The sequence below is a fragment of the Artemia franciscana genome, chromosome 2 (genome assembly GCF_032884065.1).
Source record: "Artemia franciscana chromosome 2, ASM3288406v1, whole genome shotgun sequence".
In the NCBI taxonomy this organism is placed as follows: Eukaryota; Metazoa; Arthropoda; class Branchiopoda; order Anostraca; family Artemiidae; genus Artemia; species Artemia franciscana.
The window spans coordinates 14,735,047-14,747,970 of NC_088864.1; the positions used below are offsets into that span (position 1 = coordinate 14,735,047).

A 12,924-nucleotide genomic window follows, 5' to 3' on the forward strand; every position below is an offset into this window, starting at 1 on the left:
ATCTTTAGCAGTCTTTCTATATTCAACGTTAATTCAAGGCCGTATCCAGGGGGGCTAAAGGTTTTAACCCCCTCCTGAAAGGTTTGTCCGACTCGTAAAAACGTATAAATATGAAACATATAAATAGTCAGAAGTTGCATTCGGGGAAGGGGGGATGGTACGAAATCGCCGGGGGTACGAAGTATATATATCACATTTTATAAAAGTGTATCAGCATAAAAGTTTTTGCACTAAAGAATAAAATAACTGTATAACTGTCAAAAGAAGTCGTATCAAAAGTATCAAATGTATCAAAATTGTTGTCAAAAGAAATTATTCCATATCGAAGCCCTCGTTGTTTCATCACTTCTTCTTATAGTTTCACAATTCTTTAACTTTCTTTTCACGTTCATTGGTATGATAGTCTATATCTATCTCTGCAATTAGATAGACTTTTCTGTAATTAACTTATAATAATGAATTCATTTCTGTTAGCCATAAATACAACACGGGTGTCTCGGTGATTGAAGAGTTTTCCTTGTATTTCTAGAAATAGACATAGCATATTTGAGGAAGGAACCCCTTTGGAATTTTGATGAATTATATTTATGCGCAAGAGACAAAAAAATGAATAATAATAAATAAATTTTTATAATACTCAGGAAAAGTTTTCTTTCGTTCATGTTTGGTATTTTTCATTCCAATTCCATCGGACCAAAGGAGATTGAAAATAAATTATGAGCTGAGTTATGAATAACTTATGAATGAATTTAAGATGGCGCACATGATCTATTAATTTCATTTCCGTAGCCCCCCTAGTATCGCTACTTTTACCATTTGCCTAAAATTTGAATCATCTAAAATTTGAGGAAGAGGGGTTTTCATTGACTGTCGTTAACGCTATGACTAAAGGCATTAAATACCACTTTAACTCCCGGTCAATTGAAAACCTCTCAGATTAGTTGAAAGTGATGTCACCCGATTACTTTCATGAAATGAATAACCATTCCATATACATGCGCTTAGCGGTTCGCAAGCGCACTGGTCCAAATGAGTAATGCTTGGGGGCTACGTTTTTAAAATGACTGCAACCCGTGTGGACCACGTTACCACCCTGGATTTCAGAAATCATTATCGTCGTTTCGAATTTTCACATTCTTGAATTTTCATCATAAAAGTACTTGATCGACTGATAATTTTGTGTTTTACTGAAAATGAGATTACTGATAAGCATTATAAGATAAGGGATTCTAAAGTAGGATTGCAAAGGACAATTTTATCTGCTCTCAACCACATAAGTGCTCTCACCCTCACAAAAAAACTTTTAATGTATTCCCTGTGCCGAGTATTAATGCATTAAAATCTAAATTAGGGACAAATGCTCTCTTTAGTTTTTTTTTCCGCCGTTGGACTTGATCAAATTGGTTTCTAAAGGTTTCAAATAGAGTAAGACTTTACACAAAGGTTCTCAGAGACATTTTCCTGGAGAAGGTGTAAGATAGGTCTTTTGCTAGAAATATTTGAACTACAGATCTATTTTAACAAGATTTCTAATAAAAATTATACATTTTATTTGTATTTTTTGTCAAGTCACTTCTTTGTTTCATAGGAAAAAAATATACTCACCAGGACGGGATACTGCATTAGGTGCATGTTAAACCCATATCAATCAATTCAAGGTGATATTGAACTACTGAAGCAATAAAACTGATAGGACTGAACTGCAGAGGGTTTTTTTTACCTGTAGTTATGACGGGCAAATTGTCTTCACCAAAATTGAAAGTAGATACACTGCTTCTTGGGGGGAGGGGGGGAAGTGCCATGATAATCGTGTTTTCTCTGATTATTAAGTTCAGTAATCAACAAAAAGTAGAATTAGTAATGATCCACAAAATCATTTGTTACCTTAAAAATCTCCTAAAATCCCACTCGGTTGGCCTTTTATCTTTTTGCTTAGGGCGTGTTTTAAATCGACAATTAAACTTAATAAAAACAAGGTTTTTTAACCTGGAAGTAAGAAGCAACATTAAAACCTAAAACGAATAAAAATTATTCTGCATTTGAGAGAGGCTACCCCTTCCCCAACCGCCCTTTTTAACGCAAAAATCTTAAAAGTTCTTTAAAAGTACTTATCATTCAAATTCAACGGTTCTTATGTTTGAGCAGTCTTTCTTAAAGAATTGTGATAAAAAGTCAAACTTTAGCGTAAAGAACGAGGGTTGAGGAAGGGGTAGCTCCCCCCTAATATATGGAATAATTTCTCTTCGTATCAAGTTTTAGCAAAAAAAATAATTTGTAGAGAGGATTTTAAAACCTACAGTGGGATCCCCTTATATGCTGAATCTGATGTTGTTGTTTTCATTAAGATGGCTTGCTTTTTTGGGATGATTCCCTCTTTTTCGAAAATCAAGCGAAATTCCCCAGACTCGTTGACTTTGATGGGTAACATTAAACTTGGTGAATTTGACATGTTTGGGATCAGCATGAAGAGCCAATTCTTTGGATGTATGTATTGTTATCCTAATTCCGTCTCTCATAGTTTCGGATTCTATTGGGTGCTCCTTAGCCTACTTGTAGTTCGTTACCCCGAACTATTTTATATAAGCGCAAAAGGAACTAAAATTCTGTCCTGTTTTGCATATTATCACCAAATGAGAAGTCGAATTTGTTGCTCAGGGTCAGTTTAAACTGAAGGTAGTAACAATTAATTACCATTGCTGATTATTTACTTTTGGAACTTACTCCCTATTATATGATTGTCAGCTGTTGTCAGCTGTTTTGCATATTATCTTCAAATGATGAGAAGTTGAGTTTGTTGATATGGGTCAGTTTAAACTGAAGATAGCAACAATTAATTACCATTGCTGATTATTTACTTTTGGAACTTACTCCTTATTATATGATTTTCAGCTGTTGTCAGCTGTTTTGCATATTATCTTCAAATGATGAGAAGTTGAGTTTGTTGATATGGGTCAGTTTAAACTGAAGATAGCAACAATTAATTACCATTGCTGATTATTTACTTTTGGAACTTACTCCTTATTATATGATTTTCAGCTGTTGTCAGCTGTTTTGCATATTATCATCAAATGAGAAGTTGAGTTTGTTGCTATGGGTCAGTTTAAACTGAAGATAGCAACAATTAATTACCATTGCTGATTATTTACTTTTGGAACTTACTCCTTATTATATGATTTTCAGCTGTTGTCAGCTGTTTTGCATACTATCATCAAATGAGAAGTTGAGTTTGTTGCTATGGGTCAGTTTAAACTGAAGATAGCAACAATTAATTACCATTGCTGATTATTTACTTTTGGAACTTACTCCTTATTATATGATTTTCAGCTGTTGTCAGCTGTTTTGCATATTATCATCAAATGAGAAGTTGAGTTTGTTGCTATGGGTCAGTTTAAACTGAAGATAGCAACAATTAATTACCATTGCTGATTATTTACTTTTGGAACTTACTCCTTATTATATGATTTTCAGCTGTTGTCAGCTGTTTTGCATATTATCATCAAATGAGAAGTTGAGTTTGTTGCTATGGGTCAGTTTAAACTGAAGGTAGTAACAATTAATTACCATTGCTGATTATTTACTTTTGGAACTTACTCCCTATTATATGATTGTCAGCTGTTGGCGGTGCCCTTGTGTTGTGGTATCTCGTCCTAACTTTGAACAATAGAAGCCAAACCGAAAAAAAAAATTTTTGGAGGGGTTGCTAGTATTTAGCGTAAAGTGTCGCAAGCACTTATAAAGGTCACTCAAATGTCACTTGGAGGGTTCCTCTAATGATTTTTCAAGCATAGCATTGGTTATGCTGTTTGATTTCATCGAGTCCATTGTTTTTGCTTGTTCGTTTTGTTTAGTCCATTGTTTTTGCGCAAAAGCTCTTTGTTTTTGCTTGTTCGTTTTGTTTAGTCCATTGTTTTTGCGCAAAAGCTCTTTGTTTTGCTTGTTCGTTTTGTTTTCACGGTACCCAACATCAGTTCCTTGTGCAAGACATGTAACCACCTATTCCATTTAATTTCTGATTTTGATAAGGTAGGGAAATGGGGAGCGGGTTCTAAACCTGCCTACTGCAAGGCCTTTTTTGAGGAGTGGCAATCCTTGATGCCAATCTTACTTTATGTATTTGGTAATTGTAACTCTAGACAAACTCGTTGAAAGAAAATTGCTCATTTGTATGGAATAATACTGTGAAGTTTTAAAACCAAATAACATTACTCAGATTGTCAAGCTTAGATTGCAAAGTATTATGCTCCTAATGTCAAAGTCACGTGTTCGAGCCAGGCATTTGGTTTTTCTTTCTGGGGAGAGGGAAATGATAAAAAAAAAAGGAAAAAAATGAGGCTCGGGTATGGAGATTCGAACTCTGCAAGCGTGAAAGGCATTCAAGGAAAGGTTTATTCATTTATTTTCAATTTCATAATTGCTCATCCTGAAATGTATTTTGTTACTGCTATGTTGATTGCTCCATAACGTAACATAAACCCATGTTACGCAAAGTCCTGTGTTGAGTTCGAGGGTACTTGACACTGACTTCTATTTGGACAAAATTTCCTTTCTAAAGTAACTTAATTTGGAGTTTTAAATTATACTCGATTGAAAATTTCTATGCGTATCCTGAAAGAACCACAGGACTTGTTGTAAAATACAGTTAATATTAATTTAGTCTAAATGTTTTGATTTCACAATTGGAACGCATTTTAACTAAAATATAAAGAAAGTTAAGCTACGCTTAGGGATAATGAAATATTGCTTAACGCCGTTTTTTTTTTTCATTTCATTTGCGGTCTTTTCTTTTTTATTCCTCTGCTTATTTTTCTTTTCATTTTAATAATGATTTTTCTTTGTTTGTTTTGTTTGTTTGTTTTTTTAGACAGCAGTTGTAATTAGATTTCTTTTGCATTTATAAAGCTTAATATTTGCGTTTCTTGCTGAAGTTAAAAGTAAGTCAAAATGGTAAATGTAAGATCCTTGAGTGTTAAAACATAATGAATTTTTTCGCAGTACGTATTAACACATTTTGATATTTACGATATCCTACTTTACTATTCTGTTCTTAAGGAACGTTGAGCACTGCTTACTCCATGATTGTGTTGACTCAAGGGCTACTCATATATGTTATTACCTTTCATTATTATCCTGTTCCAAAAAAGGGCATGTTTTGGAATCTAATTGAGGAATTCCTCCCTCTCTGTCCCCGCTCCCAATTGTTGTCACTCTGAGCACACGCACACAAACCAAAAAAAGTTAGTGAATTAAGATCGAATATTTGTGGCATCAAGCCAAGGCTAATTGTAGAAAAAGCCGAGATAGATAGTCCGATTGAGTGAGAGACAAATCTGGCATTAACCCACATATTAGTTGGATTGTATAAAAATCATGACTTAGAGTTTTTAACTGGCCTTAGAATTAGAACTGGCCTAATATATATTTGGGATCACTAGAAATTAACAGTATTTACTTCAAGAGACAAAAGTGGGACAGGGATGCTGTCCTTGATTTCCCTTGAAAAAACAAATTCATACTTTTTAATCCCTCTATCGGATACAGTTTACAAGTTTTAAAATTGTTATTCCGTTTTTGTTTGTCCCTCTCCCCATTGATAAATTATAACTACGCCCCTCTTTTAAAAATCCAGCATATAAAGACAGTTTAATTGCCTGTATTCCTATAAGTTCTGTTTTCGAGCCCCAGGCGGCACTCCTTTTTAGGTTGGGAGGGGGGGGTAAATAATTTTCCAGCTTTGTTTGTGAGTGGCATTATTTATTCTTTTCAGCTAGTATCAGTCCCAATGACAGTTTCTCTCGCTCCCCCTCTTCTCTCTCTCTCTCTCTCTCTTTCTTTCTTTATTTCTTTCTCTCCTCCTCCTCCCATTCGGTATTTGATACCCTTTTATCTTTACCCAAATACTGAGTAAATTTTGCTTCTTTAATGTTTTATTTATTTGATTAGGAGTTCATGGTGCTCTAATGGCATACGAACCGAAATTTACTGCTGAATTGTTGGCAACAATCCTATCCATTCCTGTCGGCAAGACCTTGCTTCGTCGGCATTTAACAACTCACTTTAAGGAACTTGTTGGCAAGGATGTAATGCTAGAGAAAAGAGACGTTGAAAATGAGTCTGGGTATACTCCTTTGACACCTCTTGTAAAAGCAAAGGTAAGTCAGGTCATTCTTTGCGTGCGAACTAGGTACGTTGCTTAGAAGTAGGCACTGGGAGTGAGGCTCCCCCAAATTAATAGTAAATGACTTGAGGCGTATGCTGGGAGCCTAAAGCCTGAGGAATCAATCCAACTTTTGGATGGTTTTATGACCTCTTCGCGTTGCATAAATTCTATGCATTAGCACCTCTTCATGACTAAGGTCCTACCAGTTGCCCATTATGGCTGCGAGTTGTGGGGGGCCACTATACTGAGACAAATTGGAGTCATTATATGTATTTTAAAAAATTAGGTGGGTTGAATAATAATTTTAGTAGTTTGGTTCTTAGAGGTGACCTGGGTTTACTGAACTTTCGTCATAAGAGGGTTATACATATGATCAAGTTTTGGCTACAGGTATTACATTTGCCAGAAAACCGTCTAGCAAAGGCCGCTTATAGCAAGATGTTGAAATCTCCTAAAAAGGTAATATGGCCAAAACAGGTTAAAGCTCTGCTGGAAATAGCTGGTTTCTCATGGGCATGGAATGACGGTCAGGGTCCCGATTGCAAGCCTAATGATTTCCTAAAATTGTTGGATTAAAGACTTAGGGACCAGGTAATCCAGGTTTGGCTTATTAATGTTTAGAAGTCAGTTACTCTAAGATTTTATAAGCTGATTTAAGTATTGTATGGAGTGTGGTTTTTCCTTAAGATTGAACCTACCGCGGAGAGCGATGAAATGTTGGCTGTAGGTGCGTGCAAACTGTGTACAATTGCGTAGGGCACACTGGAATTCTTATGATGCTGATGGCCTGGGAGGCAAATGTGTCTGCTCCCTTTGTAGGGAGTATGAGGATAACCTGGAACATTTCATCAGTAATTGCCAAAGTTTGGAAAATTGAAGGAATAGTTTTTTTGTGGGAGATGCACCACGACTCCTGGGTATCTTGGAGACCTCTTCTAGGGGGCTAACTATTGCGGTTGAAGGTTTTATAAGCAATGTTTTAGAGACACGGAAGTTATGATTTCAAAGTGTTGAGGGCTAATGTTTTATTTGTTCTATTTGTACGTATATATATATATATATATATATATATATATATATATATATATATATATATATATATATATATATATATATATATATATATATATATATGTATATATATATATATATATATATATATATATATATATATATATATATATATATATATATATATATATATGTTTATTTATTTTTTCTCTGATCTTTTTTTTTCTTTTTTTTTGTATAAACGGCCACTGCTTTTTTAAAGATGTATATATATATATATATATATATATATATATATATATATATATATATATATATATATATATATATATATATATATGTATATATATGTATATATTCAGTACGTTTTTTCACGATCATGTTAGAGAAGAAGGAAGATAACCGAAAACACATCAGCAGGGGATTTTTCATTTCTACTCGCAATTCTATGTTGAATGAAACTTTTACTTTCCGTCTAATTGCGAGTCGCTCATTTCTCTATATTTTTTCTTCTACTTGAGGATAAATTAGGGAAGGAAATCCACCTCCAGACCTGGAGGGGGCTCTTCCATCCTGACAAATATGTTAGCCAAAATAAGAATATTTATTTCTGCCCCTCTCCTTGGAGAAAAATGCCGAAATGTTACACGCTATAAATTCTATTGACTCCATCCTCTTCTAAACTCGTAGCTGTGTACACCTAAGGCAAAGACATTACTTATTTGTATGATAATTCCTTAGGGCATACTGATAAGACTTACCTGTGTTTCTATCATGAAATTTAACATCCATGGGAGAGTAGGACCCCTGTGTGCACTCTGAGCGCACAGGTATCCCATCACTTTGAGCGCACAAGTATCCCATCATTCTTATGACACACATGGTTTTATGGCAATTTCCGCTTGATAAGGAAATTTTTGAAAATACATGCCAGATATTCATTCTGAAACATCGCCACAAATACAAGCGCACAAGTACCCTATTATTCCTACGACACATATGGTGTTATTGAAATTTCCGATTTATAAGAACATTTCTGGAACCATTATTATCTGAGTTTCGTTTGCCAAGTATGCTATTCAATAATTGAAGTAAGTTTGAAGTGACATGATGTCTAACAAACAAAGTTTTGATATGGATTCTAATATACAATTGGTAGAGATATTTTTGTTCTATAATGGTTCAAGCCAATTATCGATTTTTGATAATTGACAAAATGAATGACTACGCAATAGTAGATAACACATCATTCGTGAAAACTCATAAACCAGGATGCATATTCTCGGAATGATGTCAAAAAAGGTGCTGTCAAGTCCAATCGTACATCGGAGTATGGACTGCCATAGTATCTGTGTCTCCAGAGACCAGATGTGACGGCTGTCACAGGATATATTGTATTGTTTGACTGACAGCATGAATAATCACGCAGTACCAGTACCCACAAATTCTAAGAAAAAATCCCAAAAAAGACAACATAAATTTCATAATATCAGTGGGAAACTGCTTAGAGGCTAAAAAATCTTGACTCAGTTGTTGCTTTAATTGCTCTCGGAAACATACCAAGAAATTCTCGGTGTCCTAAAATAATTTTAAGTCCCCAAAATATTTTAAGTAAAAATAAAGAAAATAACTATAAGTCCCAAAAAAAATAAACTTCGTAAAATCAATGGAAAACTGCTTAAAAGTTAAACATATTGTTGATTCACTTGTTATCTCAAAAGACCAGATGTGAGGGCTGTCACAGGAGTATTTTATTGTTTCACTGACAACATGAATGATTACACAATACCAGATAATCCATCATTCTTGAATTTCCGGGAAACTTGCCAAAACATTTCAGAAATCAGGATGCATATTCTTGGAATAATGCCAAAAAAGGTGCTAAGAGCTTCAATAGTACATCGGCGTATGGGCTGCCATAGTATCTGTGTCTAAAAAGACCAGATGTGAGGGCCGTAAAATGATGTATATTATTGTCTCATTGACAAAATGAATAATTATGGAATACCAGGTAATACATCATTATTGGAATACTCGGAAACATGCCAAGAAATTCGCGGCGTCTCAAAATAGTTCTAAGTCCCCAAAAATTCTAAGTAAAAAAAAAAATTCTAAGTCCCAAAAAAAGACAACATAAACTTCATAAAGTCATGTAAAACTACTTTATAAGCTAAAAAATGCTGGTGACTCAGTTATTATCTCAAAATACGAGGTGTGAGATCTGTCACAGGATGTGTTGTATTGTTTCACTGACAACATGAATTATTATGCAATACCAGATAACGCATTATTCTTGAAATTCTTGGAAACCTGCCAAGGTGTTCTCGGTGTCCCAAAATAATACTAATTCCCCTAAAAATTTCTAAGTAAAAATAAATAAAATCATTCTAAGTCTCCCCAGAAAATCGTAAATTTCATAAAATCAATGGAAAGCTACTTAGAAGCTAAAAATGTAGTTGACTCAGTTGTTATCTCAGAAGACCAGATGTGTGGGCCGTCACAGGATGTAATGTATTGTTGCACTGACAACATGAATGATTAGACAATACCAGATAACGTATCATTCTTGAAATTATCGGAAATATGCCAAGAAATTCTCGAAAACCAGAAGGATTACGCAATACCAGATAATGCATCATTCTTGAAACTGTCGGAAACATACCGATAAATTCTCGGTGTCCCAAAACAATTTCCCAAAAATATATTTCCCCAAAAGTCGCCGAAAACTGCTTAGAAGCTAAAAATGTTGTTGACTTAGTGTTATCTCAAAAGACCAGATATGAGGGTTGTCATAGGACGTACTGTATTGTTTCACTGACAACATAATTGATTACGCAATAAAAGGTAACGCATCATTCTTGAAATTCTAGAAACACGCAAAGAAACTTTTGGAAACCAGGATTTATATTCTTGGAATGATGCCAAAAAGGCACTAGCAACTCCAATAGTACATCGGAGTGTGGGCTGCCACAGCATCTGTGTCTCAAATGACCAAATATGAGGGCCGTCACAGGATGTATTGTTTTGTTTCATTGATATCATGAATAATTACGTAATACCAGATAACACATCATTCTTGAAATTCTCGGAAACATAACAAGAAATTCTTGGAGCTCCAAAATAATTCTAGTTGTCCAAAAAACTCACAAATTTCAATAAATCAATGGAAAACTGTTCAGAAGGTAAAAATGTTGGTGACTCAGTTCTTATCTCAGAAAACTAGATTTGAGGGCTATCACAGGATGTATTGTATTGTTTCACTGACAACATGAATGATTGCGAAATAACAGATAACGCATCAGTCTTGAAATTCTCGGATATATCCCTAGAAATTCTCGGAAACCAGGCTGCTATGTCGAAAACGGTGTTAACAGCTCCAATTATACATCGGAGTATGGTCTGCAACAGTATCTTTGTCCAAAAAAATCTAAGTCTAATAATTATCTATTCCAAAATAATTCGAAGTCCCAAGAAATTCTGTCCAAAAAAATTGTGTTGAAAAAAAGCTGAAAAATAAAAAAAAAGGCTGGGAGAACAAAAAGTTGGGAGTGAGGAAGGTGGCATTGGGTCTTGGATGGGAGTGTGGGGGCCCAAACTCTTGCGCAAGCCCTTTAATGGAAAACTGATATGCTCAGGGCCATTACATTACAATAATGATACCTGACTGGTTGTAGTAATCAATTATCAATAACCAATAATTGCCTCGATACCACTATAGTACAAAAAGATCTCTACCCATTGTATATTAGAATCCATATCAAAACTTAGTTTATTAGACATCATGTCACTTCAAACTCACTTCAATTATTGAATAACATAGTTGGCAAAGGAAACTCAGATGATAATTGTTCCAGAAATTTTCTTATCAACCGGAAATTGTCATAACACAATGTGTGTCGTAGGAATGATGTGGTACGTGTGCGCTTTTATTCGTGGCGATGTTTCAGAAAGAACATATTGCACGCATTTCCAAGAATTTCCCTTATCAACCGGAAATTGCGATAACACCATGTGTGTCGTAGGGATGATGGGGTACCTGTGCGCTTAAAATATTGGGATACCTGTGCACTCGGAGTGCATACAGGGATGCTACTTGGGAGTGCCCAATATTGGCATTAAAAATTGAGCCTAGAATTACGACCTCTTTTTATGGGACAGGTCTACTATTTTTTAGTGATTAATTGCTTTTTATTGTATTTTGTTATTGTATCATAATTATTAAGGTTTTCGTATAATAATATTTGTTCGCAAAAATAATAATTATAACCAATGCAATCAAAATATTTTATTCGTCTCTGGATTTGTATGGGTCAGTAAAAGAGGATTAAATCGAAATTACCAAATCGGTTCGCATAATCCAACTTCATGGGGTCTCAGAATATTTTTTCTTTGGGGTTGTTTTAGAAAAGTATACTCTTATGCTGAAATATCCAATTTTTTTTAATTCCGCTGGCGACCCTTAAAGCAGATGCGTCCCCATACAATTTTACGGGATTTAATTACTTCACCTCTGCGGACAGTAATTAATTTTGAATTAGTGAACCTTTCCTGCATAACACCTATGGGGAAGGGTTACTCCCTCTTTAAAGATTTGTCCAGAGCATCCCCCTCTCCCAAACAAAAATGTGGCCAAAAAAAAGTACGCCGCAGGAAAGAAAGATGGTCCCTTACTTGGCAAATCAAGCTCATATTCAGTTTGTGTGTTTTCATTAATACCATTTTAGTCCAGTAATTTAAACTATTCAGTGGATGAAAGAATAGAGAGGCTTTCTATTAAACTTTTTTTTATTTTCTATTTGTTAATTTTAATTAATTAAAAATAATATAATGATTAAACATAGCTATATAAATACAATCATAAAGTTTTGATGATATAAAATAACTTATAAAACAAATAAAACCACAATTGATCATTTTTATTTATATGTTAGTTTTATATCTATTATTTTAATAAGGTTTGTTATTATGTTAAGCTTTACTATCAAGCTTAAGCCTTGCGTTATTATTGTTTGTATGACAAAAAAAAGAATTAGGGGACTTTCGACGAGAACAAAAGAGTTGATAAGAATGTTGTGAAACCTTTTAAATAGTAACTTAATACTAATCGACGTAGTCATAGACTTTAATTTGGCCTTTTTTCTTTTTATGATTAGTGTAATTTATTTGATAGGAATGTTGCTGAAACCATAAAAAGGAAAAGATAAAATTGATGTTTTCTTTTCGTTATATATACTTAAGGTCATTATACCTTAAATGCCGTCTTGTGACATTCAGCGTCTGCTGACCGTCTCAAAGACAAAGGGACCTTACGACAATTTTCCCAAGACCACAGGGAACTTCCAAAGCTGCCAAATTTCTTGGATGATATTTTCTTAAAATTTTAGTAAAAATTTATTTGGGATCTTGAATGTGTCAACAGTTCGAAAAGCTAACGAAAGGTTAGTTTAAAGTAGAGAAAAACATAATCTTTTCTAATTTTGAAGCAAAGTACCATCTATTTAATATGCCTACAGCATAAATAATATGTCCCCTGTATCGGCAATATTTTCAATCAAAATAGGTAGCACCACAAAGAACTCCCAAAGCTGTCAATTTCCTCAAATGAAATCTCCTTTTGAGCTAATTTTTAACGTTTTCCTAGCGAGTATGCTAGAACACTTAGGGACTGCTTTTTCCTGAACTTTAAAAAGAAAATTTCTGTTTAATTTAATCAAAAAACAAAATTAAATTATGTTAGTTGAACATTTTTAGGGACT

At 34.2% G+C, this 12,924-nt stretch overlaps 1 protein-coding gene across 1 annotated transcript in view; it reads left to right on the forward strand.

Annotated features, from left to right (window-relative positions):
• Positions 1–12,924, forward strand: part of LOC136034463 (liprin-beta-1-like) — a 164,053-nt gene that overhangs the window by 122,831 nt on the left and 28,298 nt on the right. The window contains exon 15 of the mRNA XM_065715654.1: positions 5,941–6,149. Within this exon, the coding sequence (XP_065571726.1) occupies positions 5,941–6,149 (209 nt within the window). The remainder of the gene's footprint in view (positions 1–5,940; positions 6,150–12,924) is intronic.